This window comes from Callorhinus ursinus, unplaced genomic scaffold (assembly GCF_003265705.2).
Source record: "Callorhinus ursinus isolate GAN/ISIS: 27379988/994484 unplaced genomic scaffold, GSC_fseal_2.0 scaffold34, whole genome shotgun sequence".
Classification (NCBI taxonomy): Eukaryota; Metazoa; Chordata; class Mammalia; order Carnivora; family Otariidae; genus Callorhinus; species Callorhinus ursinus.
Window position 1 is genome coordinate 1,835,996 of NW_027397096.1, and position 27,364 is coordinate 1,863,359.

Sequence of the window (27,364 nt, forward strand, 5' to 3'; positions counted from 1 at the left end):
CACTGAACTAACCTTCATGTCCAGTATCTTCTGGAAGGTTTCTGTGTTGCAGTCCGTAAGGAGTTTGATATAGTTGTCAACAAACACCACCAATGGTTCGTGAGGGGCCATCACTACCTACCAGGGTAGAGAGACAGGAGTGGGCCTGCAGGAAAAGTCATGACTGCAAGGCAGGTGATCATTTTTCCCTACTTGCAAGCTGACCACGAAACGGATTCTGCAAGATTTCATTAAGCAATAGCAACCCTAAGCTCAGAAATGTCCCCATGGCCTATTTCACCTCAAAATTCAATGAGAGCCATGTTTCTTAAATTTGCTAAAGCATAAATACCACCTGGATTGCTTTTTAAGTAACAGATTTCTATGTCCCCCTCCTGGAGATTTTAACTCAGAAGGCTCGGGGTGGGTCCCATACCAGAACCATTTGTGAAACACCTTGTTGGAGAGTCTTACTGTTTGGAGACAGGGGTTCATGATACCTGCTCCTTCTGTCCCGAGGCACCTTTATCCCTGAGGGATGGGTCGCAAAAGCCATAGATCTAAGTGGATTTTCCCAAGGACAAAAATCCCAAAGCTGCCTCACTCTTCAAGAATTAAAATCTGAACTTCATTTAACTACATCGTTTAAACTGCCAATTAATACACAAATGGCATTGCGATCCTCAAATTCATTCCTATTTGGTTTTGGAATGCAGTGTCTGATTTTCTTCTTGAAGCAGACTGGTTTTGTTTTGAACTCCTGAGAATGGACCACAGAGGGGCAAAGAAGGAGTAGTTCACTCAGAAATTCCCTGCAGACAGCTTCCAAGCTGCACGCTCTCCTCCCCGGTGAGGAAGAGAGCTGTGGGGAGAATCGGATTAGGCTGCTTCCAAGTTCCTCAGGCCGGACCCTCACCTGGTCCCGTGGATGTCTCAGGTCCCATAGCTACTTTTCACTCCTGCCATCATTTGAGCCATTCTGTTTGGGAGACAGACCTGACGAGCCTGCAGGCCGTGCACTTTTAGGAACATTTCATGACATTTCCATTTGTTCTCCAGCCTTCTCCCCTCCCTCAAGAGGCCCCCCCCACCCCCTTCTCAAGGGCAGGTGGAAATCAGATGCAGGTGCTCAAGGCTTCAGACATTTTCAACATCATCACCCACATATAATAATTTGTTAAATGGGGCTTTAGAAAGCCCATTTGTTGATTAGATTCAATTACTGCAACATCTGTTTGGAGTTCCTGGAAAGTTGCAGAGTATAGAAAGCTGAAGAGGTTTATGTGGAAGGGAGTAACTGATACCTGGGCTGGAAATTCCTGCTGAGAAGCAAAGAGATTCTTGACTGAGACACTGATTCACCGCGACAACCCACCTAATTTCCAATCTTGGCCAAATCCCACTACAAGAGAATCTCTTTGCAAAGAAAAATTCATTTGTCAGAAAGAATTACTGATCCCCTGAGTAACTGTCCATTGACTTTCAACAATATCTGATGAGGCCAAAATCTAGTCCAGTCAGAGAATGTGGACAATCCTTTGGGACTGACGGACACAGGCCCTGATCGATACTTTCCAAAACCAGTACTACTTGGAATAAGTCATCAGATAACCAGCCCCTTTTAACAGAAACCCTGAGGAAGATACAAGCCCCACCTTGAGTATCATTTCCGCCCGAGTCATGCCTTTCACAACAATCTTAGTGTAACTGGCAGGTGCTTTCCTCACCACCTGTGAGCCAATGGAAGGTAGATCGAGCAGGACCATCTTCAAGGAATGGGTGTCCAGCAACAGCTGTGGGAATGAAGCAGAATATTACTAGCCACTTCAAAGGGACACAATGCTTAGTATACCTATGCCAATTAATACCATTTTCCCGATTTTAAATGTAATACATTGGAGAGAATTTGGAAAATAAACACAAATATGAAAGAAAAAACATTCATTACAACTCCTACTGTCCAGGGAAAAACACGGAAGACATAGCTAAATGTGGTCCAGTCCTCTGAAAGTTGGTAAGAGAGTAGATCTTCAATGTTCTCACCACAAAATAGAAATGGTAATTATGTGATAGGATGGAGGTGTTAACTAATGCTGTGGTGGAAATCATTTTGCAATATATAAATGTATCAAATCAACACACTGTACTTTTAGACTTACACAGTGTTATATGTCAATTATATCTCAATAAAGCTAGAAAAAAGATGTGGTATAATTCCTGCCAGTCTATGTGTGTGTATACAAAACTAAACTAGAAGGGCCCCTGGGTGGCTCAGTCAGTTAAGCATCTGACTCTTGATCTCAGCTCAGGTCTTTATCTCAGGGCCATGACTTCAAGCCCTGTGTTGGGCTCCATGCAGGGCATGGAGCCTACTTTAAAAAATAAAATAAAATAAAATAAAATAATAAAATAAAAAAACCCCCACTAAGTTAGAATCATAGTATATATACAGTTTTATAACCTGGTTTTCCCAGATAATATATGAAGTTTTTTGTATTTTATTTTCCCATCTTGGCAGTCTTTTTTTTTTTTTTTTTTTAAGATTTTATTTATTTCTTTGACAGAGAGAGACACAGCGAGAGCGGGAACACAAGCAGGGGGAGTGGGAGAGGGAGAAGCAGGCTTCCCACTTAGCAGGGAGCCCGAGGTGGGGCTCGATCCCAGGACCCTGGGATCATGACCTGAGCTGAAGGCAGATGCTTAACTGAGCCACCCAGGCGCCCCATCCATCTTGGCAGTCTTAAAAACTATTTTTTTTTAAAGATTTATTTATTTATTTGAGAAAGCGAGAATGAGAGAGAGCACATGAGAGGGGGTTGGGTCAGAGGGAGAAGCAGGCTCCTTGCTGAGCAGGGAGCCCGATGCAGGACTCGATCCCAGGACCCTGGGATCATGACCTGAGCCGAAGGCAGTCGCTTAACCAACTGAGCCACCCAGGCGCCCTTATAAACTATTTTTAATGGCTATACATACTCTATGGTGTGTGTGTACAAAACTTTATTTATTTTAAGATTTTATTTATTTTAGAGACAGAGAATGAGCACGGGGAGGCGCAGAGACAGGGACAAGTAGACTGCACTGAGCGTAGAGCCCGAGGGAGGGCTTGATTCCATGACCTTGAGATCACTACCCGAGCTGAAATCAAGAGTTGGACACAACTGAGTCACCCAGGCGCCCCTAGATTTTTACTACTATAAATAATGAATGCTGTGGCAAACAACTTTGCACATACTAATTCTAGGTCTATCAAAGGCATTTCCTCAGGAGAGTCTTTGGGACAGACCAAAGGATAAGGACATTGGAAGGTTTTTGATACGTATCTCGAACTGCTTTTCAGATGGAGTGTGCACCTATTCACGTATCTGCCAGAAGTGCAGGCTACACCCTCATCAGCACTGAAAACTGTCATAAAAATCTTGCTTATTCAACAGGCAAAGGACGGTAACTTGGCATTGGTGTGTGTGTGTGTGTGTGTGTGTGTGTGTGTGTGTGTGTGTGTGTGTGTATAGAGAGAGAGAGATCATAATTTTCTTCTTTAAAGCAAGCTCTATGCCCAATATGGAGCTTGGACTCAAGATTCTGAGCTCAAGAATTGCACACTTCACTGACTGAGCCAGCCAGATGCCCCAGTATTGCTGTATTTTTTGGATGTTAGTGAGGATGTAGAAGATGAAACCAAATTTAAACATCAGTATCTTGGTAACAATCTGCCTTTTCCTTCCTTCGTTCCTTTGTTCCTTCCTTCCGTTCTCTGGATGCCAATTATTTGGAAGGATATTAACCTTCCTGATTGACCACCAACTGCCAGGAAAGATGCTAGGGATGTTTCATCTCATTTAATCTTTACAAGAGCCTGCCTCATAGGTATTTATTGTTCCCATTTTATAGATGACAAAATCAAAGTTCTAGAGGTTAAATAACTTGCTGAAAGTATGTCACACGATGGATAGGGGTTAGATGTATCTCACATGATGGACAGGTGTTGGATGATGAGGTGGACAGGATGCTGGATCTCCATTTCCTGCTGCCCTGAGCCGTGCTATGGAACAGTGTTGGCTTAGAGTTCACACTGTTTCCTGCTGATTCCACACGTACCGCTAAGCAGCTGCGCTGTTGGCAAGCAGGTGGCAGGGAAATGGCTGAAGCCTCTGAGGGCATATACACTCTGGCCTGGTCTGGCAGCTTAGGAGAAGAGAATCACATACCCACCAAAGGTGGCAGTGGGGTGACAGACCACTGCTCTGATGGTGAATCTTTTTTTTTTTTTAAACATTTTTAAAAGATTCTATTTATTTGACAGAGAGAGAGCACAAGCAGGGGGAGCGGCAGGCAGAGGGAGAGGGAGAAGCAGGCTCCCCGCTGAGCAGGGAGCCCAACGCGGGGCTCAATCCCAGGACCCCGGGATCATGACCTGAGCTGAAGGCAGACGCTTAACCGACTGAGCCACCCCAGCGTCCCGCACTCTGCTGGTGAATCAATCTTATGTTTAGGACAAGGCCTGCTTTTTCTGCCACTGCCGCTCCTCTCAGAAAGCCTTTCATAACTATACAGAGCAGGGATGGAATGGGAGCCCTTAGGGCCTAGGATGCTGCTTTCCCATCTCCCTGTGTTTTGCCATGGACAGGAGAATAACCAACTAAAGGTAAGATAAACTCATTAATGAGAGACACCATTGACTTAATGGTCATGTGATTATAATTTTGACAATAGTATAAAAGTTTGGAGAAGACATCTATGTTTTACTTGGAATTACTTAGTAGAAATATTGCTCTCAAAAAACGGTGAGGTGTTGACAAACGGATTCTAAAGTTTATATGCAGAAGCAAAAGACCCAGACTAGTCAACACATTATTGAAGGAGGAGAACAAAGTGGGAGGACTGACACTACCTTACTTCAGGATTTATTATCAAGCGTCAGTAATGAAGATGGTGTAGTGTTGGTGAAGAACAGACAAACAGATCAATGAAGCAGAATACACAAATACAGCCGACTGATCTTTCACAAAGGAGCAAAAGCAATACAGTGGAGCAAAGACCGTCTTTTCAACAAATTGTGCTGGAACAACTGGACATCCACGTGCAAAGAAAATGAACCTAGAGAAGGACCTTCCACCCTTCACAAAAATTCAGAATGGATCACCGACCTAACTGTAAAACACAAAACTAGAAAACTCCTGGAAGATAACATAGGAGAAAACCTAGATGACCTTGGGTATGGTGATGATTGTTTATACACATAACACCAAGGACATGATCCATGAAAGAAGTCAGTGATAAGCTGGACTTCATTAAAATGAAAAACTTCTGCTCTGCAAAAGACAGTATCAAGGGAATGAGAAGACAAGCCACAGACTGGGAAAAAACATTTTTTGCAAAAGACATATGTGATAAGGGACTGTTATATAAAATATATAAAGAACTCTTAAAACTCAACAATAAGAAAACAACCCAACTTAAAAAATGGGCAAGGGGCACCTAAGTGGCTTAGATGGTTAAGCATCTGCCTTCGGTTCAAGTCATTATCTCCAGGTCCTGGGATCCGGCCTGCATTGGGCTCCCTGCTCAGCGGGGAGCCTGCTTCTCCCTCTGTCTCTCCCCTCTGCTGGTGCTCTCGCCCTCTCTTGCAAATGAATATATAAGAAAATCTTAAAATAAATAAATAAATAAATAAATTAATTAATTAATTAAAAAAAAAGGGCCAAAGACCTTATAGACACCTCACAAAAGAAGATACATAGATGGCAAATAAGCATTTGTAAATATGCTCCACATTATCTGTCACCAGGGAAATGCAAATTAAACCAACAAGATACCACTACACATCTATTAGAATGGCCAAAATCCGGAACACTGACAACACCAAATGCTGATGAGGATGTGGAGCAACAGGAACTCTCACTCGTTGGTGGGAATGCAAAATGGCACAGCCACTTTGGAAAATAGTTTGGTGGTTTCTTACAAAACCAAACATACTTTACCAAACAACCCAGTAATAGTGTTCCTACGTTGTTTACCTAAAGGAGTTGAAAACATATGTCCACACAAAAACGTATACACAGATGTTTCTAACAGGTTTATTCATAACTGCCAAAACTTGGAAGCAACCAAGAGGTCCTTTAGTAGCTGAATAAACTGTGGTAATCCAGACAATGGAATATTATTCAGTGATAAGCAGAAATGAGCTATAAAGCCATGAAAAGACATGGAGGAACTTTAAATGCATACTACTAAGTGAAAGAAGCCAATCTGAAAAGGCTATATACTATATGATTACAACTATATGACATTCTAGAAAAGGCAAAACTATGGAAAAAGTACAAAGATCAGTGGTGGCCATGAATTGGGGGTGGTGGATGGGATGGATAGGTGGAGTGCAGAGGATTTTTAGGGCAGTGAAACTACTCTGTATGATACCATAATGATGGATACATGTCATGATACACTTTTCTGAACCCATAGAATGTAACACCAAGAGTGAACCATAATGTAAACTACAGACTCTGAGTGATGATGATGTGTCAGTGTAGGTTCAGCAATTGGAACAAACGTACCAATCTGGTACAGGATATTGATAATGGATGAGAGGCTATGCTTCTGTGGGGGCAGGGAGGCATTTGGGAACTCTCTGTACCTGCCCCTCAGTTTTGTTGTGGGCCTTAAACTGCCCTAAAAAACATAAAGCCTTAATTAAAAAAAAACTGGTGAGTAAGCTACACTAAGGAAAGAATAATTCCATGTAGTAGTGTGGCTCGTTAAACCTCCGTGAGTCATTCCACCTAGGACATTTTTAACTCTTCTTGGTTTCCAGAGATGAAAATTCTGATTCTCCTACTATCTGTTTTTTGAAAAGGCCACGGGTTTAGAGAGTAAAGTACCTAAGCATGCACAGGAGAGATGATAGACTGCCTGAGGCCTATACGAGGAGCCCAGCATCAGAACACTTCTCAGAGCCCACTAGAAATGATCACTGCTTTTGCTCAGAGGGAACCCAATACATGCCTCTAAAGAATAAGCATGCTAAATCCCAGGTAGATTAAAAACACAGATATGAACAGAAAAACTTTAAGAAGAAAACAAAGATATTACTTATAGGTAGAGGAGAATGTGAAACAGGAGAGATTGAAAAATCTATTACCTTAAAATGAGGCTATATCAAAAGGTACATAAACAAAGGAAAGACACAAACCAGAAGAGGGTATCTGCAGTACTGGCAAAGGAGTCATATTCAGAATACATAAAGATTCCTACAAAGCGGGGCCCCTGGGTGGCTCAGATGGTTAAGCGTCTGCCTTCGGCTCAGGTCATGATCCCAGGGTCCTGGGATTGAGTCCTGCATCGGGCTCCCTGCTCCTTGGGAGCCTGCTTCTCCCTCTGCTTCTCTCTCTCTCTCTCTCTCCCTCTGTCTCTCATGAATAAATAAATAAAATCTTTAAAAAAAAAAAGATTCCTACAAAGCAACAACAACAAAAAAGATCAGCAACCCCAATAGCAATAGTAACACCAACAGTGGGGCAAAGATTTGAACAGGCAATTCACAAAAGCAGAAACTCAAGTGCTCACGAGGCATCTGATATGATACTTGACATTATTAGTAATCCAGTAAATGCAAATTAAAAACACAATTTTATACTGTTTCATAATCATCAGAGAGGCAAAAGTAAAAAGGCTGATAATACCAAATGTTGGCATGCATGTAGTGCAATGAAATTCACACTTGTGGTAAGAGTACAAGTTAAAGCACTTTGGGGGGAATTCAGTAATGTTTTCCTACCTGGGGATGTGCATAACCCATAACACAGCCCTCACACTTATATCCTTTAGAGAAATTCTTGCCCATGTGAAAAATGTTCCCTGCATCCACTGTTTGTAAAAGCAAAAGACTGGAAACAATCTAAATGTCCATCAACAGCTGAATGGATGAATGAATGGTGGCATATTCATGCAATGGAATAGGATACTGAAGTTAAAATGAATGAATTCAAACAACATACATCAACATGGATACATCTCAAAAAACTATGTCAGGCAAAAAAGGCAAGTCGGGAAAGGATATGTATAGTGCCATTTATATGCAGTTTTAAAATGCAAACAAAATCACATATAATTTGAGAATATATGCAGATGCAACATGCCAAAATACACATGGGAATGATAAAAATCAAAATCAGAATAATGGTTACCTCTGGGCCTGGAGGGAGGGAAATGGCAGCACAGGGTACACAGGGGGTTTCAGTAACAACTGTAATGATTTAATTTAAAAAATCTAAAGAAAATGTGGTAACATGTTAAGATTTGACCGAGCTGGGGCGCCTGGGTGGCTCAGATGGTTAAGCGTCTGCCTTTGGCTCGGGTCATGGTCCCAGGGTCCTGGGATCAAAGCCCCACATCGGGCTCCCTGCTCAGCGGGAAGCCTGCTTCTCCCTCTGCCTCTGCCTCTCTCCCTGCTCATGCTCTCTCTCTCTCTCTGTATCTCTGTGTCTCAGATGAATAAATAAAATCTTAAAAAAAAAAAAAAGGTTTGACCGAGCTAAGTGTTAAGCCAGCATTCTTGACATTAGTTTCTATACTTTTGTTAACTGGGAAATCTTTATCTCTCTCTCTTTTTAAAAATATTTTATTTATTTATTTGACAGACAGAGACACAGCGAGAGAGGGAACACAAGCAGGGGGAGTGGGAGAGGGAGAAGCAGGCTTCCCGCTGAGCAGGGAGCCCGATGCGGGGCTCGATCCCAGGACCCTGGGATCATGACCTGAGCCGAAGGCAGACGCTTAACAACTGAGCCACCCAGGCGCCCCCTCTCTTTTTTAATATGTCATTTGATGCCTGATAAGGATTTAACTTTATCTTCAAGCAGCAAATTTTCGGAACCTTGTCAAAATCAAAGCCATGTCTTTGCATTATTTGTTGGTGGGAAAAGATGATTATGTTTTAAAACATATGGGGATACTTCCTACTTTTTCTATTTTCCCACTTCCCAGAGACATATTATATGCATAAATAATTGTATAGTCTTAAGTGACAGGAAGAGTTTTGAATGAACTTGACATAATTCTTTGGGTCTCCCGTATCTTGAGAGATAGGACATTTTCAGTCCCTGGCCAGTCACAATAAAATTCCGTTCTCACCAGACAGCTGAACAGATGGAAACCTTGGTCTCAGGTTTTACAAAAAGCAATGAGGTCAGAAAAGGCAAAAGCCAGTCTGACAGCCTTTGCAGCTATCTGTGGGAAGCGCAGGTGAAGGCTCCACTTATGGAAATCTGCTGGTTTTCATCTTTGGAAATAGCTAATAGTTCATCTCCTTAGGCATGAAGCATTGGGCAAGAGGTGGTCATCATCAGCCGAATTTGTTTGAGCCTCAGAGAAAACTTTTGGGGTGGTATGGTTCCTGTTGTTCGTGTGCTGCTGGGGTGCAGGGCTGGCCAGCCTGTGTCTGTGGAAGGTCATCACCCAGACGTGGAAAGTTTGAGGGTTCATTTCATTTTTTTAAGATTTATTTAAGAGAGAGAAAGAGTGCAAGAGAGCGTGAGTGAGAAAGCACACGAGCATGAGTGGGGGAGGGCCAGAAGGAGAAGGAGAGCATCTCAGACTCCCCCTTGAGCACGGAGCCCAACGTGGGGCTTGATCTCATGACCCTGAGAGATATGACCCGAGCCGAAATCATGAGTGGGATGCTTAACTGACTGATTCACCCAGGCACCCCTGGAGGGTTCTTTTCTTTCTTTCTTTTTTTTTTTTTTTAAGGTTTTATTTATTTATTTGACAGAGAGAGAGAGAGAGAGAGAGAGAGAGAGTGCACGAGCAGGCAGAGCGGCAGGCAGAGGGCGAAGCAGGCTGCCCGCTGAGCAGGGAGTCCAGGACCCTGGGGTCATGACCTGAGCCCAAGGCAGTTGCTCAACCAACTGAGCCACCCAGGCGCCCCAAGAGGGTTCATTTCTTAAAAAGCCTCCTATAGGGGCGCCTGGGTGGCTCAGCTAGTTAAGCGTCTGACTCTTGATTTTGGCTCAGGTCATGATCTCAGGGTTGTGAGACGGAGCCATGTGTCAGGCTCCATGCTGGGTGTGAAGCCTGCTTAAGATTCTCTCTTCCTCTGCCTCTCTCCTGACCCTTCCTTCCTCTCTTAAAAAAAAAAAAAAAGAGCCTCCTACAAATCTTGGGGGGCAACATGACCATCACTAGTGGCGAAAACACAGAAGATAAAGGCACATTCTTAGAAGGTATTTATTATTTATTTTTTTTAGAAGGTATTTATTTATTTAGTAAAGATTTATCATTTTAGAGACAGAGGGCATGAGCGAGCGGGAGGGGCAGAGGGAGAGAGAGAATCCTGAAGCAGACTCCCCGCCGAGCATGGAGCCTGACGTGGGACTCCATCCCAGGACCCTGAAATCATGACCTGAGCTGGAATCGAGAGTTGGCTGCCCAACCAACTGAGCCACCCAGGCGCCCCTATTTTTCACCTTTAGAGCTTTCACTCACCTGGAATTTTTTTTCTGAGATACAATTCATATATAATATTTACCCTTTTAAAGTATAACTCAGGTTTTTTTTTTTTTTTTTTTTAGTATATTCACAAGGTTGTGCAACCATAACCGCCACCTAGTCCCAAGACATGTCATCACTCCACGAAGAAACCCCAGACCCTTTGCAATCGCATCCTGTTCTCTCCTCGCCCCTTGCCCTCACCAACCATGAATCTACTTTCTTTTAGATTTGCCTGTTCTGGAAATCTCGTGTAAATGGAATCATACAACATGTGGCCTCTTATCTCTGGCTTCTTCCGCTTAGTGTAATGTTTCCAAGGTTCATCTATGTTGTAGCATGAGTAAGGACTCCGTTCCTGTTTATGGCTGAATAATACTCCCTTGTGAGATTATACCACATTCACTTCTCCATTCATCAGCTGATACACATTTGAGTTGTTTCCACTTTTTGGCTGTTATGAATAATGCTGCTATGAACACCTGTGCACAAGTTTTCATGTGAACATACGTTTCCATTCTTTTGGATATGTATCTAGGAGTGAAACTGCTGGGTCCTATGGTAACTCCATGTTTCACTTTTCGAGAAACTGCTGAGGTGCTTCCCACAATTTCGGCATTTTACATTCTCACCAGTGGAGGAGAGTTCCAATCTCCATGTCCTTGCTGGAACTGATTTTTGTATATGGTGTGGGGTAAAGGTCAAGATTAATTTTTTCCCCCATTTGGATATTCAACTAGCACTATTTATTGAAAAGACCATCCCTTCCCAATGGAATTACAGTACCACTAGGTCATAAATCAAGTGTCTATGTATGTGTGGGTCTATTTCTGAACTGGATTCTGTTTGCCTGCTGCCAGTACCACACAGCCCTAATTAAGACAGCATTAAAGTAAGTCTTGATATCTGGAGATGTAAGTCCTCCGACTCTGTTCTTTATTTTTTTTTTAAAGATTTTATTTATTTATTCATGAGAGACAGAGAGAGAGAGAGGCAGAGGGAGAAGCAGGCTCCCAAGGAGCAGGGAGCCCGATGCGGGACTCGATCCCAGGACCCTGGGATCCTTAACCATCTGAGCCACCCAGGCGCCCCTGTTCTTTTTTTAAAAGATTATTTTAGGTATTCTTAAGTCTTTTGCATTTCTACCTAACTTTTAGAATCAGCTTATCAACTTACACCCACACTCGCACACACCCTCCAACCCAACCCTGTTGGTTTACTGTATCAATTTTGGAAGAATTGACATCTTCTTAATATTGAGTCTTTTAATCTATGAACTTGAGCTACCCTGCCATTTTAATGTTTCTTAATATTGTGTTGTTTTCTGTGTAGAAGACTTGAAAATTTTTTGACAGATTCATTCCTGGGTTGTTTCCTGATGCTACTATATATGGTTTTATTTAAATTTTTCATTTCAAATTGTTTGTTGCTGGGATATAAAAATATGAAAAATAATTTTAATACTGACCTTATATTCTACAACTCTGCTAAATTTGTATTCTGATAGTTTACCTGTAGATTTTTGGGGATACTGTCATTCATAATCATATTCTCTGTGAAAAATGACAGTTTTACTTCTTTCTTTTTAATCTGTACCTATCTTTTATTTAAGAATTCATTTCCTTTTTGTCTTGTTGTTCTGAACAACAGAACTTCAAGGGCAATATAGGAGAGAAATGGCTAGAGAGCAAAGGTGGTAGCAGACATGCTTGTCTTATTCCTAGTGTGAAGAGAAAATCTTTCTATAATTGACCATTAAGCATGTTTATTGTAATGTTTTTTTCATTAACTGATGCCTTGGTTTCCCAAGCTTGCTTGGTCCTCCCATCTCCAGGGCCACCTCCTGCTGATGGTTGTAAACTCCTCTGGGGTGTGGCTGTGTCGGTGGGGTCTGTCTCCTTGCTGTGTGGCACAACGGGAGGACCCTTTTGACTGAGTGGTAGAAGAAGCTTCAAGCTCTCAGTGGGAAGGATGATCTCATAGAAATCAAGGTGGGACACAGCTTAATGAGACAGAGAAAAGTGAGTGATTGGATAGGTAAGAGATTCAAAAAGCTCTTTAGAAAGAGAAAAGTTCTGTGCAAAAGGGAGAAAGCTTCATAACTGGGACAGTAGCACATGCACACAAAAATTGGAAGGAGAAAGTTCAGTTTTTCTGAACATAAGCTCTTTTCTTTCAATTTTTTTTAAATAAAAAAAATTTTAAGTAGGCTCCATACTCAGCACGAAGCACAACATGAGGTTTGAACTCATGACCCTGAGGTTAAGACCTGAGCCAAAATCAAGAGTTGGACACTTAAATGACTGAGCCACCCAGGTACCCCTGAACTATTAGTTCTACAATCAGAAAATCTAGAAGGAAGCTAGATTAATTTCAGGAAGCATGGGGTTTTTTGTCAGTTCTCAAAATAAAATTTTATTTTGGATTACTCATGAGTAGCGTAACACCAGTGTTATTTTTCTGGTAAATTTTGTTATTATGGAGAAGTTGAAACATATATGAAGTACACAGAATAGTATAATGACTCTGTATGTACCTGCCACGCAGCTGCTACCACCAAAGACATTGTCATTCTCATCACACTGCATCTATCCCTCTAATCCAGCAGCTCTCACCGGGAGTGGTTTGGCTACACCCTCACTCGTGCTCGGATGTTTGGCAATATCTGGAGACATCTTCCCTTGTCAAAATCGGGAGGGTGTTGCTGGCAGCTAGTGGGTAGTGGTGAGGGGTGCTGGTAAAAATCCCACAATGCACAGGACAGCCCCACAGTGAAAGGTTCCCTGGCCTGAAATGTCAACAGTGCAGAGGGTGGGAAACTCTGCTGTCACTGCTCTGTAGCCCTCAATTTTTTTGAGGTAAAATGTACATATACTGGAATGTATGATTCTGAATTGTATAATTCTGACAAATTCGTTTAGCCTTGTAATGCACACCCTCTCCTAAGTTTCTGTATAAAAACTTTATCAGATGCAACCATCTTCTTTTCCTACTTTGCTGAGGTGGTGGTGTTTTTTAAATCTATCGCTTACGGGTATTACATTGTTATTGATCCACTTGCTTTTTTTTAAAGGAGTGCTTAAAAACACCCTACCACACTTTGGAGATTTACTGAGAACTGTGCCCAAGAATAACCATCCTATTTTCTCATTTTTCCAACTGCCATTATGCACATACTACCTGATTCTCTTTTTCCTTTTCCTTGGTCTTTGGGCTTAAAAGAAAAAAATCTAAATTTTGCTTTAAATATTTTTTCCAGATGGTTTTGAATTATGTGAATTTTTAAAAAGTCAATATGGTCAAAATGTAGTGTGTGTGTGTATATATATATATATATACATATGATGGAATATTATTCAGCTGTAAGAAGGAAGGAAATTTTGAAACATGGATAAACCCTGAAGACATGCTAAGTGAAATAAGCCAGACACAAAAGGACAGGTATTGTATGATTCTACTTAGATGAGGTATGTAGAGCAGCCATATTCGCAGGGACAGGAAGCAGAATGGTGGCTGTCAGGACGGAAGTTACTGTTTAATGGGAATGAAGTTTCAGTTTAAGAAGATGACAAAGTGTGGAGGTGGATGGTTGCACAACAGTAGTACTTAATACTAGTGCACACTTAAAAATGGTTAAAATGATCAACTTTATGTTATGTGTTTTACCACAATAAAAACAAGGTCAATATGTATATAAAGATAATATAAAGGAAAAGAAAATAACTTCACAGGCGATACACTGCTCAAAACATTTCAAACTCCGTAATATGATAGGTCTAGAAGGCGCGTGTGAGAGTCTGATTCAGTGCTCTTATTTAAACATGAGAAAACTGAGCCTAGAGCGGGGAAGCAATGGCTCGTGATCACAGGGACCATTAACAGCAGAGTAAGGACTGGACCTTAAGTCTCAGGGTCCTTTTTCCCATACCAAATTGTGGGCTTCCTCTATGGTAAGTTTGTGCAAATGGATTCTTTTTCTATTGACTGCTCAGTCACAGATACCATCGCCGTAAGACTAATTAATGACCCTGCAAATCCCATAAGATTCTCTGAAAGATCACTATCTAGGAAGAAGCATTACAAATATTGGCATGGTTCAGTTCCATGTGCCCTTGCAATTGCTCAAGAGGACTCTGGGGTCCACAGATAAATAATTCACTTTATGTAGTAATCAGGAAGAGAATAAAGAACAGGAAAATGTCTCCTTTCCTATTTTCGGCACAAGTATTGAAGATAATCTAAATTTAGGATCTAGTGCCTTTGTGGCAAAGCAAGGGTAGCTGAGATTAGGCTAAATTTTAGCTTTCAATTCCACAGCTTTTGTGAAAGCTTGGATTAGAACTGCTACGAGACCTGAGTCAGAATCTGTTGCAGTCTTTGTTAACTACCTGATTCTTATGGTTCTGCTGCCCGAGTAAACCACGCCTCCAGCTATAGGACTGCTTATTTCCCAGCCCAGATTCTCGGGGCAAGCGTGTACCTGGCTACACCTGAACTTCATGTGGGAATCCATCAGGGGTCACCTTGCCCTTCAGTTCTCAGCCGTGCCCTCTTCCGGGCTGGGCTCCCTTATCACCCACTCCCATTTGCCTTGTGAACAAAGTAAAATCCCAGCTTCACAGATGGTTTTCTCATCCACATCTCAAAGCAGAAGTTAATACTGGCCAAACTGCTATTTTTCGGAAGATATGGGCTTCGACTCCAAGCTGATTATTTTAACATTCTTTTGAAGAAGAGAAAATTTGAGGAACATAGATATGATATTGGATTTATGTGACAATATGAAAATATCATGGTTATCAGACACTAAATCAGCTAGTATGGCCCAGGCAAAGCTGCAAACTCATGAAAACACGTTCCCAACGAGCCAACTTTATGTTCCAGTGGCTTCATCAAGTCTAGAGAGAATGTTAGTAACTCATAACACTAAAGCTTCTCTTAGATACACAGATCATTAATCCACATCCTCTCTGATTATACACAACAGTGAGGTGGACAGAATGAATTCCCAGTGAACAGGTACTGATGAAACTGGAGACATGCTGAGGCATTATTCTGCTGTCTCCAATGGAGAGAATTAGTTCTATGCTTATGACCTTGAAGAGTCGAGAATTTCAAAACACTGAAACTCTACAGTCAGTGTCTGTCTGAATCCATGCAACCTCCCAGGAAGCTTTCTGAGACAATACTTTTGACTCTGGCTTTTAAAGCTGGTCAGCCAGATAGCCTGCAGCAAGTAGCAAGCAGATGTCATTACCAGGTGAGGCGGGTACTGAAAGCAGAAACAAAGGCACATTCTTGGTCTGAGAAAGCGAAAATTAGGAAGAGCTGGAATCTGCTAGGGGCTTACATGTGCCTGTATCAAGCACTTGATGTGCACGGTCTTGTTCAATCCTCACAACTGCCCTGTAAGGTGGGACCACGTCATCCCCATTTTCCAGATGAGGACACGAACGTGCTGGGAGGTTTGTCGAAGGACAAGCAGTTGCTGTGTTGCAGAGAGAGGATTCAGCTGTAGACCTTCTTGATTCTGCACCCCAGGATCTTCATGCTCACACCATACTGCTTTTTCATAAGCTAGAAAGGTGATGGCCTTACAAAAAGAGTATAAAAACTTTTTGTGTAAGTACAAAAGGAGTATAAAAAGAGTATAAAAAAAAGAGTGCACATATCAGATTCAAGAGATTCCTCATGTTCACAGCTATTACATCTCCGGCTTTGATACTTCACGAGAGATCCATGATGCACCAGGGCACATGCCAGCTTGCTGTCTTCCAGGGACATGACTCGGGTCGGCAATGCTGAGGGCCCGGGGTGAGGGCAAGTCACTGAGCTGGGAAACAGCTGAGCCTCTACCAAGTCAACTAACTTGGTGGAAGAGCAGGACTTACGGAAATGTCTTGAATTATATAATCTTACTTAAAAATGTTGTTGGGAGTTCTTTCAAATATAAAACGTAACTGAAACAGGTTAAATGTTGCTACACAGAAGTCTAGAGAGGATTTATTTTAATGAATATATGAGAATCATTTATGATCAGTACATGAATAGCTTGTATCTGAATAGGTGTTTGTCAAGAATTAGGGGCTGAATTATTGTTTTTGTTTCTAAAGTAGCTTACACTGTTCTCCAAATTCAAGCTGCTCAAATTTCAGACAGTCTGGACAGGTGGTGGCTGAAAAGAGGTGACTCCGCTGCAGCATGTAACTCAACTCATCAGTGCTGAGGTGACACAACCGGTGAGGAGATGTCTTGAGGCACAGAATTCAAGTGAACAGAGTGGGGTTAATCAAGGAAGGCTCCTTGGTGAGGTGAACAGCGTCTCAGTACCAAAAGCAGAAGCCTTTCTTTGCTTGCTCCTCTGAAGTGGTGTCTGCCCAACCATTACAGGATCCAAAATAATCAGAGCGTTTGAGGCTCTCTCTGCCTGGACCTTCCACTCCTACTTCTTCTCAAGCACCAGCTCTCGGAGGAACCTTTGCGGGGTGTCCAATCTAAAGCCATTACTCTCTCATGCTCCTAAGATATTCTTTCACAGAACCTAGTTTTATACCCTTTAGCATGCTCAAGGTAAAATTATCTTCTCATTTATTTGTTAACTTGCATCTTATCTGTCTCTTTTTACTAGGCTGTGAGCACCACGAAGGAAAGAACTTTTCTGTTTTGTTCACTGCAGTACGCCTGTGCCTAGCACAACGCCCAGGTATGTAGTAGGTGCTCAACAAAAATGTTTTTTTTTTTTTTTTAAGATTTTATTTATTTATTTGACAGAGAGAGAGACAGCGAGAGAGGGAACACAAGCAGGGGGAGTGGGAGAGGGAGAAGCAGGCTTCCCGCGGAGCAGGGAGCCCGATGCGGGGATCGATCCCAGGACCCTGGGATCATGACCTGAGCCAAAGGCAGACGCTTAACGACTGAGCCACCCAGGTGCCCCAAAAATGGTTTAAATAAGTGGATGAATTAGGCTGCCAGGTCATCCTTCTGTCCCCAAACAGGGGAAATCAGCAATTTTATTTCTCCAGAGTAAATCCCTACTAGAAAGATTTGTGTTTGACCTACAACAAAAGCCATAAGAAAAAGGCTCTATAACGATTCTTCTCACCTGTTCTGCTCCCACCATGCTAATTGGCTTGCACTTGAAGAGGTGGGTGATGAACTTGGGAATGAAGGAGCTGTGAATAAAAAAAAAAAGGGACAAATTAGGCTTATTTTCTCTCTTTTTTAAGATTTTACTTATTTTAGAGAAAGCATGCGCAAGTGAGGGTGAGGAGAAGAAGGAGAGGGACAAGCAGCCTCCATGCTGAGCACAGAGCTTGATGCGGGGCTTGATCTCATGACCCTGAGCGCATGACCTGAGCCGAAATCAAGAGTCAGATGCTTAACAGACTGAGCCACCCAGGTGCCCCAGGCCTATTCTCTTTTTGGTAAAGAACTGCAGAAACTTTTTTTTTTTTAAGATTTATTTATTCATGAGAGAGAGAGTGAGAGAGAGGCAGAGGGAGCCCGATGTGGGGCTCGATCCCAGGACTGCAGAATCATGACCTGAGCCGAAGGCAGACACTTAACCAACTGAGCCACCCAGGTGCCCCAGAAACTTTTTTAAAGGCCCTACTTCCTTCTACAAGAAAACAGAAATCAAAGTAGATGCTACTGTGGCCTCCCAGCATTCACCACTGCCTTCTGTTTCTTTCCAGCCCAAACCCAGGTTTTATTTAGATATATGTGGTTTTAGAATGCTGGGGAAAAGCTGATCCCTCCTAAACTGCAGAGGTGAATTCTAATTAGCCTCAACCAGTCAGAACATGGCATTCCCTTGTTAACTGTTGCTGATCCTGAGGTGGGGACATGATCTAAGCCAGCCAATCAGACCAGAGGAATGGACTTCATTGCATGGCTGGGGGAAGTCTTTCTCTCCTTCTTCAGGGTATTCTTATGTTTGGACAGAACACCTAGAGCCATTTTGCCACCATTCTAAGGATGAAGCCAGACCCAAGGAGAGCAGGGGAAAGTAAGGAACTTGGGTCCTTAGTGACATTGCTGAACCACTGAATCAACCATCTTTGGATGTGTCCTACCTCTGACCTTCTGGTTATATGAAATACAAAGTTCATCTTATGTTTAAGTGAGTTTAAGTCACGGCTTCTATTACTAGCAGCTGAAAACACCCTAACAGACAAGATAGTGAGATAGTTATAGGGTGTTAAATGCAAAGATAGAAAATAATTGCAAAGGGAGTAACTCTCAGAACAAGGGAAAAAATATATGATCTCTGAAAAATTTACTGGGGACTGAAGGGCAAGCTGGTTTGGGGAAAGGAAGAAGGAATTTTAATAGGGCAGGAGGGCTTTTTAGAAAAAACTGCAGGGCTTGAGTAGGGAAAGCTGTTATACAGGTGCAGAATGGAAGGTGTGGGGATGAGAAATGCCTATAACCAAGGCCAGACCCAGGGTGGACTGACCAGGAGAACATAGGGCCCATGACCAAGGAAGGAGCGATAATAAAACAGGGTGTGGAGGTCAAGGAAAAGGCTGGCTAGCTCCCTCCTCTCCCACTCTGCAAAAGCTGCTCTCAGGGCCATGACTCCCCCTCTCCGATCTCTCTACACATCTGTGCCTGCTCAAAAACCCAACGGACTACTGGCCACCTCACTGGAATGGCACTGGCACCTCAATTCCAGCATACCCAGGACTCAGCCCCACCCTGGAACCCAGGCCCAGTGGACCCGAGCTCATCTACCCAGTCATCCAAGCCAGAAACCATGAGTTCCTCGAGACTGCTCCCTCAGCCGTCCACCCCAATATCACTCAGTTCTCAGCCCTTCACCTGCACTCCCTTCCTCGGTCTCCTGACCATGCCTACCACTGCTGCCCTTACCCTTCTCACTTGAGCTCTTTCAATTCTTTCCTAACTGGTCTTGTAGCCTTCAGCCTCATCTTTGCTAACCATCAGCTGCTGAAGGGATTTGTTGCAGATGCAAACATGCCCAAGACCCTTCCCTGATTAAAATTCTTGTAATGGCTGCAGACAAGGCCTTCCCTGAGTGTCTTGATTCTGTCCCTAGCCTTATCGTGCTGAGCTGTGGCACCCTATGCTTGATTCTGCAGGCTACTTAATGCCTCTGTGCCTTTGCTTACACTGCTCTGTGCCCAGAATGCCCTTCCCTGTGGCCTTGTGGGTCAGTACACACACATCTCTTGCACCCTGCTCAAGGATCTCTCTCATTTTTTTTTTTTTAAGATCTTATTTATTTGAGAGAGAGAGAATGAGAGAGAGAGAGCACATGAGAGGGGGGAGGGTCAGAGGGAGAAGCAGACTCCCTGCCGAGCAGGCAGCCCGATGTGGGACTTGATCCCAGGATTCCAGGATCATGACCTGAGCCGAAGGCAGTCACTTAACCAACTGAGCCACCCAGGCGCCCGGATCTCTCTCCTTATGAAGCCTTTCCTCATTCACCTGCACCATACTCTACGTAGAGCCCACAGACCTCTAGCCTAGCATATAACCCTCTTTACTATACTTATTTGCTTACATGTTTATTTCCTTCTACCTGACTGTAAGGCAAATGAAAACAGGGACCATATCTACTAAGCCAAAGCACTTAATTCTGTGTCTGGGACACAGCAGGTACTCAAATGGCTGCATGCTGAGTAAATAATAAATAATAACAAATTAAAATGGTAGCAGCTACCACTTTTTGAATGTCAGCCTGGTACCAGCACTTTACCAGAAGTTTACACATTTTATCCTCTAAACCACTATTAAGAGATTTGTCTTATTGTCCCTGTTATTGAATGGAAGAGAACCAGCTTAGTGGATGAGGGAAGCTGCTTATGGTTCAAATAGTAGTCTTTTCATTTTTTAAGATTTACTTATTTATTTGAGAGGGGGGAGGGGCAGAGGAAGTGGCTCAATCACACAACCCTGAGATCATGACCTGAGTTGCAACCAAGAGTTGGATGCTCAACTGACTAAGCGTCCCTCAAATAGCAGTTTTAATTGAGGGGTGATCTGGATGTCTAAAGAGGAAAGACTGCTGTTGCTTCAGAGACCAAATGGAGGCAAAAGGAAACATGTATGGCTTTGCACTGATGAAATAAGAAAGGAAGTTAAAGAGAAAGGAACATAAACTCCAGAGATCAGATCTAGGGGGAGGTTTGCTGATCAGGAGGGAGAAGAGGGACCATGCAGAAGGGATTCTTCAGGGCTCGAAACCAGAGCCAGGCCAAACAAGTGACGTGAGACTGAATTCATGACTAATTGCAATGGTACACACAGTGTATAACCTACGTTACTTCTCTCTAGAGTAGGCTTCGGTTGTACCCTGGAATCGGCTCTATGTGCTAGTCTGCAAGAGTGGGTGAGGAAAATATAGGGACGAGAAACATGTCACGGGGAGGGCGAGGGGAGAAGTCCTGGCAATGTGATGGGGAGCTCATGGGGAGCGGCCAGGGCTGCCCCAGCCACGTGGGGTGGTGGTGGCTCTTGCTCTTGCCGGGGAAGGATCCTCCTACAGCGCTACCTCTGAGATTTCTACTCTTGGCTGGGATTTTACAAGGAGGAGAGGGTACCATGGATTAGATCAGAAAACCACTTTTTCTATCGGCAGTTAAACTTTTCCAGATGTGAGAGATGGGCATCCTATTCCTAGCTCATCCAAAATGAGCTTAGTAATAAAATTAAAGGGCTCCGAGAGAATGTGAGGCTGATGCCGGGACTAGCTAAGCAAATGGACCCTTTACTCACTTTAATGTTAGCTCAGTCAGACCCCTGTGCAACCACACCAGAGATTTTTGGCCATAGTAAAATTTTACAGAGACATTGTTTCTACCGAGGGTATGGGAGTGTCACAATGTGATTTATCAGCAACGCCTTTAACACACACCGATGAGCACTCGGAGAGGGAAGGGAACGTCAACTCCCGGTTCATCTGCCATATTGCAAACATTAACGCCTCCCTGGAGAGTCCACTCGATCCTTTTTTGACAAACTAGAAACTGAAGCTAATGCCACAAGCCCCTCCGTTAATTGTTGTTCCTTAGGGATTTATTTATGAGGGAGAGAGAGAGCCTTAATTGAATACAAACCGGGAGAGATTTGGGGAAGACAGAAACTTGGAGCCCTAAATCCCCCCTTGGGACTTGGATGAGACAACCTAAATACAGTAGCTTGGAAGAGGCTGACCTTCCTGAAGCCCTTCCTTGAGCTGTGTGTGCCAAAACGCTTGTTTGCTCGTTGGTCAGAGGAGGCACTGACCCTCTACATTGCCTGGCCTCAGGGGAAACGGTGCTACAGCCAGATGCTGACTGGCAAAGGACCAAACCATTTATTTCCCTACTTCCAAATGTCAACCAGAAATGGCCACACACGAGGACGTAGCAGGAAGACATGCAATGCAAGAGTTCACTTCATGTCCTTTGGCAATGGGACCCCCGGACTTGCTCTGACCAGTTTCTAAGTTTCTAGTACCTTCCCTGGACTCAAGGATGTCCAGAGGCAGATAAATTCTGGCAGCCCCAGTAATGAGTACTATGGGGAAGGAGAAAGAGAAGGCTTAAAAGAAACAGAAATGAGGGTTCTTACCCTAAAAAAGCATGTAATGTAGTTGTTGGAGAGACAAAATATATACATGAAATCACTGAAAAATAATTTTAATTATCCAAACCTGTGGGGAGGCAGGGGCACTGTTATGTTCACATAATTCAAAGAAACAGTTTTCCCAACTCATTTCTGAGTTTGTCTTCATGCTGTTACTGATGCTTGTGACTCTAAGTAGTGGATTTAGTTTTATTATGCTTCTTTGGGGTAGAAAAAAATTAGTTCACCTACAGGCACCAGAATAAGCCCCAGCTGGATAGTGGGACACCTGGATTGTGAGCATGCTGGTGGTAAGTATGGCATTCAAAATAACCAAGTGATGAGAATGTTCCAGGGACACCTGGAACCGGGGGGGAGGGCTCAATCAGTTAAACATCCGACTCTTGATCTTAGCTCAGGTCTTGATCTCAGGGTTGTGAGTTCAAGCCCCGTGCTGGGCTCCAGGTTGGTCGTGGAACCTACTTAAAAAACAAAAAAACAAAAAAAAAGGAAGGAAGAAGGGAGAAAGAGGAGGAGGAAGGAGGAGGAAGGAGGAGGAGGGAGGAGGAAGGAGGGAGGAGGAGGAGGGGGAAGAAGAAGAAGAAGAAGAAGAAGAAGAAGAAGAAGAAGAAGAAGAAAAAGAAGAATGTTCCAGGACTTACTTTGCAAATTTAATGCAGAACTGAGTGAAGTATTTCCGCGTGGAAGCCAGGTTGTCACGGATAATAGGGACATTCTGCTTAATGTGAAGAATGACAGAGGTGACATAAGGGCTCTGGTCACCAACGTGCTCCACATTCTGCCACTGCATCTGAAAATGGAGACAGGGGAAGAGAAGCCTTTAGATCCCTCACAGGAGGACAGTCTGACCGGTTCCCGGGTAAGGGGCAGGTGGAGCGGCAATGAGACTAGAGCTTGCTCTCACGGCCGCCATTTTCTCTTGGGCAGTGTGTCTTATCCAGTGTGTCGTGGCTGACTGTGGATAAAAACAAGTAAGCCCACCTTATCCTGGCCAGTGAGGTGTGACTTAGGTATCTTTTCCTAACTTGCTCCCTCATGCTTGAAATAGCCTTTCCTTTCCCATCTAAGTGGCCATCTTGTAAAGGAACCCTCACCAGGCCGGTGAACTGGACTGTCCTGCAGCTGTTCCACCAGAAGGACAGGGCAGGGGCAGCCACTTGTGAGCAGGCTGGTAGCTTGGGAGATTGGAGGTGGTTGGGGCTAAGTGAAATGAAACCTGGATGACAGTTACTTAGGTCTTTCTCTTAAGTGAATTGCGAAGAGGGGAGGATTTTGAAAAACGGGAACTGGACATGATGTGACGCGTGAGACTTACTTCAAAATAATCTAGAGTTAGGAGGAGCAGATGAAAGAAGATTAATGAAGCTGGGTGATGGGTCCATGAGGTTTGTTATACTGTTTTCTCTACCTTTGCACACAGTTGAAATTTTCCATAATAAAACATTCAAACCTTACTCCTAAAACCTTTGAGATTCTGTTGGGGTTTCCATCAAGGGAAAGAAAACCAGATCCCTGGCAATTACAGGGGGTGGACCAGGGGTAAGACAGCAGCACGAGGATGAGGGCAGGAAAGAAGGGCGGGGGCTGCGTGTACGGCAGGCGCGGGGCAGACCAGCACCACCGACGGGACCCGAGTGGTCCCTGACCAGGCCATGGACACAAATGAGACACCTGCTTGGCTCAAGCTCTAACCATCAGAGAAATGGGAGAAATGCTCTGGAAAACGTCTATAGTAAAACAGGGAAAGAAGCAATGCTGCAGTGCTTCTCCTGCCTCGGATACATAAGGAAAAGAGAGGCAGCGTCAGCTCCCAGCCTGCCCGGAAGCTGGCAGCAAATGGGCACTTTAAAGATTTTTATTTATTTATTGAGAGAGAGAGAGAATGGTAGAGAGAGAGCATGAGAGGGAGGAAGGTCAGAGGGAGAAGCAGACTCCCTGCTGAGCAGGGAGCCCGATGCGGGACTCGATCCCGGGACTCCAGGATCATGACCTGAGCCGAAGGCAGTCGCTTAACCAACTGAGCCACCCAGGCACCCGCAAATGGGCACTTTAATCCCCAAAAGATCAGGAATGTGCCAGAGGAGTTCTGTTGAGTCAGCCTCTCAGACTGGAGCTGGACTGTCTGTTAAAAAGATGTGAAGCCAAACACAAACCATATAATATGTTCATAGAAGGAGGGCAGTAGTTCTGAGGCCTTGATGTCTCTGGCAAGAAAACACCATTTTTTTATAGAGCTCTTGGGGAAAGGAAAAATTCAATACTGGAGGAACTTGTTTAAAAGAATCATATTGTGCATGGATGACTCCCCAGTGCCTGCGAAGCTTGAGTGACTCTATATTTTGTCCTAATGTTTTGTCAAATCAGCAGATATTTATATTTTAAAAGCTTAGGTATGTGTAAGCATATAAAAAAGCAGGAAGGGACTTCCACCTTCATTTTAGAGACAAGAAAACCAAGGCCCAGAGACGGTTAAGTCTTATGCAAGGTTCCACAACAAAGTGTCAGATAGAAAAAGGTCTCTAAGTTTTTTACTGGGGAGAATCAGAAACAATGGAGTAACAGTGGAAAGTTCTATTGACTTCATATTCTAATGCTTTGGTTATGTGTAATGTTTTCCTCATTATCTTTTTATCTTATTCAAAAGGCTTCTTTTCCCATCTGATTTTAGAGAGTTGACCCATCCAAACAGTGAGCATCCTAGGTGAGCTTAAATGAGCTCATAGGGTGAGGCCCAAACTGACAGATGCTGTTAATGTCTACACTTCATCGTCTTCTCCCCAGCTCCGCAGCAACCCTTGGAGCAGAATGCTCTGGGTAAACATCGTATTCTGGGAAGGGAGCTTGATGCCCCCTTCCTCCCATTGCCATGAAGCTCTTCCACAGTAATGGCTATTGTTTTCCAAGTTGGCAGCATTTTATATTTCAACATCTCAAAAAGTTAACAAATAATTATCTAACAGAAGACAACCATAAAAGGAGGTGGTGATGTGCCCTGTTACTGGCTACAAAGCAACTCTGAAGCAAGATGGATCGTGGGACTTCAAGTTCCCACTGGTGAGCTAACCCCTCTTGATCACCACTGGTCATGTCAGTACACATCCACATTTGGAATATATGTGAAAAGATCTGATTTGCTTTAATACGTTAGCCAGTTATGACTCCACTGGTCAAGTTAAAAGAAGTATTAGCAAAAGTAAAGTAGATTTGTGATTTTAAGTTTAAGTCAGCTTAATGACATAAGGAAACAATTTAAAGTAACTGGAGAACAATGAAAGTTGACACTGATTTTACTATTTAAAAAAAAAAAAATTTGCAAAATGTAATTAGCAGTGACTCTGTCCAGTCACTGCTTCAGATGGGTGGATGCTTGCCGTCACCCATCCCAGATGACTTAAGGTTTGAGCTGTAACCTGAATGGCCCAAGACACGGACATTAGGACCCACCATATGCAGGTCCCTTTACCTGGCACTTTGCATACATCATCTCATTTACTTTTCACACGTGAGCTCATTGGGTTCTCACAGCAATCTTGTAGATGAGGAAAGTAAAAAAGCTTAACGAGGTTAGGTAACTTGCCCAAAGTTCCACAGCTGGTAAATGAAAGAGTGGAGACAACCCAAGTCTGTCTAAAGCCTGAGCACTACAGCACCAGGCTGTTTCCTAGATGCTTGTTTAAAAAAAAAAAAGGAACCAAAGCACTTACTGTGTCTTAATCCAAGGTAAGTCTTGTTTCTCAGGTAGAAGCTAATGAAATATACAGTGATCAAGCAAATTCTCTTTCAAAAAAGGTAACAAAAAGTAGCCTGCTCTATAGGAACAAACATCATGAAAAGCCATCAGTAGGAATAAAATTCCAGCTTTTCCAGGTAAACTTTGCATTTGACATTTAAAATTCACCCCTCTCTACTTAAAAGTTTTCCTTTTGTGCTTTTTGTTTAGGTGGGACTGCATACGATCGTTCCTATATAAACAACAAGAAAAAACATTTGCAAAAGAAGCTGTAATTAAGATAGGATTCACAGAAACAGCACACCAGGAAATGATCACACTTAGCTACAAGAGAGACTGTGGGGTCAGGGGCACAGCCCAGGTTTCTGCTACCTGAGGACCAAGAGTGTGACTGATGTTACCACTTCACAGGGAAGACTGGGGAGATAATCACTTCCTAGAGAGAGCCCACTGTAGCAGAGAATTCTGACCAATCCACCAATCAGAGAATAGAGCTCACGACGAGCTTACTTTGGAACTTGTTTGTTGCTATATGAAGCTTGGAGAGAGGCCTCCTGAGAAATGAATTTTCCTCAAATTCCTACTTACTCATTTTGATCATGGAACTAGAGAGATACAGAACACAGACTGAGACATGTGGATTCTGGGAATATTTCAGGCACTCGGATTCTACTGTTCCGGTTTAGGCTGCTGGGCCACCGGGCCCAAGCAACAGCCCATTTGCTCAGGCAACTCTCAGGCACTCTGAAGCCTGTCTGGGCTACTTTTACTCATACAAGCATCTGCTATATTTATAGGTACCTCGTGCGTGCACAGCACTGGACCAAGCACTGTGTGGGAAATAAAAAGGGAGAAGGAACATTTTTTGAGCACCTACTCTATGTACCAAGCATCATGTGGTCAACATTTTCACATGAACTTACTGCCTACAATAAAGGAGGTAATAATACTCCTGCTTTATAGATAAGACAGTGATTTGCTTAATGAAGCGTAACTGATAAGTTAGCAGGGCGGAGATCTAGAAATTGGTATGTCTAACTCCAAAGTCCATGTTCTTTCCACTTTACCCTGTTGCTTTCCAAAAGTGTTACCACCCTAAATGAACTTGAAATTAGCTGAAGGCATTGGAGCAAGCAAAATCTACTTAGGAGGCTGTATATATGCAGCTGATGTGGTCATGGCAGTAAGAGGAGGAAGATGCATGTTGCTTAAACTCCAAGGTCCCCCAAGATCCAGAATAGAAAGTGGAGTAATAAAGGCTTTAAGAAGATAAATACATATTTTTTTCTACTCACTACTAGGCCAATGGGAAGGTAAATTTGTACAACCTTTTCTCTTCTTTTTTCAAGACTTATTTATTTAAGAGAGAGTGAGTGAGCGGGGGGGGGGGGGGAAGGGGGGATGGGGGAGGGGGAGAGGGGAAGCAGACTCTCCGCTGAGCTCCCTGCAAGGGCTTGATCTCCCAAGAGGGAGATCAGAGCTGAAACTAAGAGTCGGACGCTTAACCGAGCCACCCAGGCACCTCTGTACAACCTTTTCTTAAAAGAATTTGAAAAAGCTACCAAAAATCTTAGCGTT

The 27,364-nt window shown here is 43.3% G+C and overlaps 1 protein-coding gene across 3 annotated transcripts in view; it reads right to left on the reverse strand.

Moving 5' to 3' along the window:
• Nucleotides 1–27,364, reverse strand: part of VPS53 (VPS53 subunit of GARP complex) — a 138,398-nt gene that overhangs the window by 4,867 nt on the left and 106,167 nt on the right. For all 3 annotated transcript variants that reach the window (XM_025851566.2, XM_025851565.2, XM_073879314.1), the window contains 4 exons: nucleotides 22,698–22,846; nucleotides 17,564–17,633; nucleotides 1,635–1,772; nucleotides 13–117 (listed from right to left, as the gene is read on the reverse strand). In XM_025851566.2, the coding sequence (XP_025707351.1) occupies nucleotides 13–117; nucleotides 1,635–1,772; nucleotides 17,564–17,633; nucleotides 22,698–22,846 (462 nt within the window). The remainder of the gene's footprint in view (nucleotides 1–12; nucleotides 118–1,634; nucleotides 1,773–17,563; nucleotides 17,634–22,697; nucleotides 22,847–27,364) is intronic.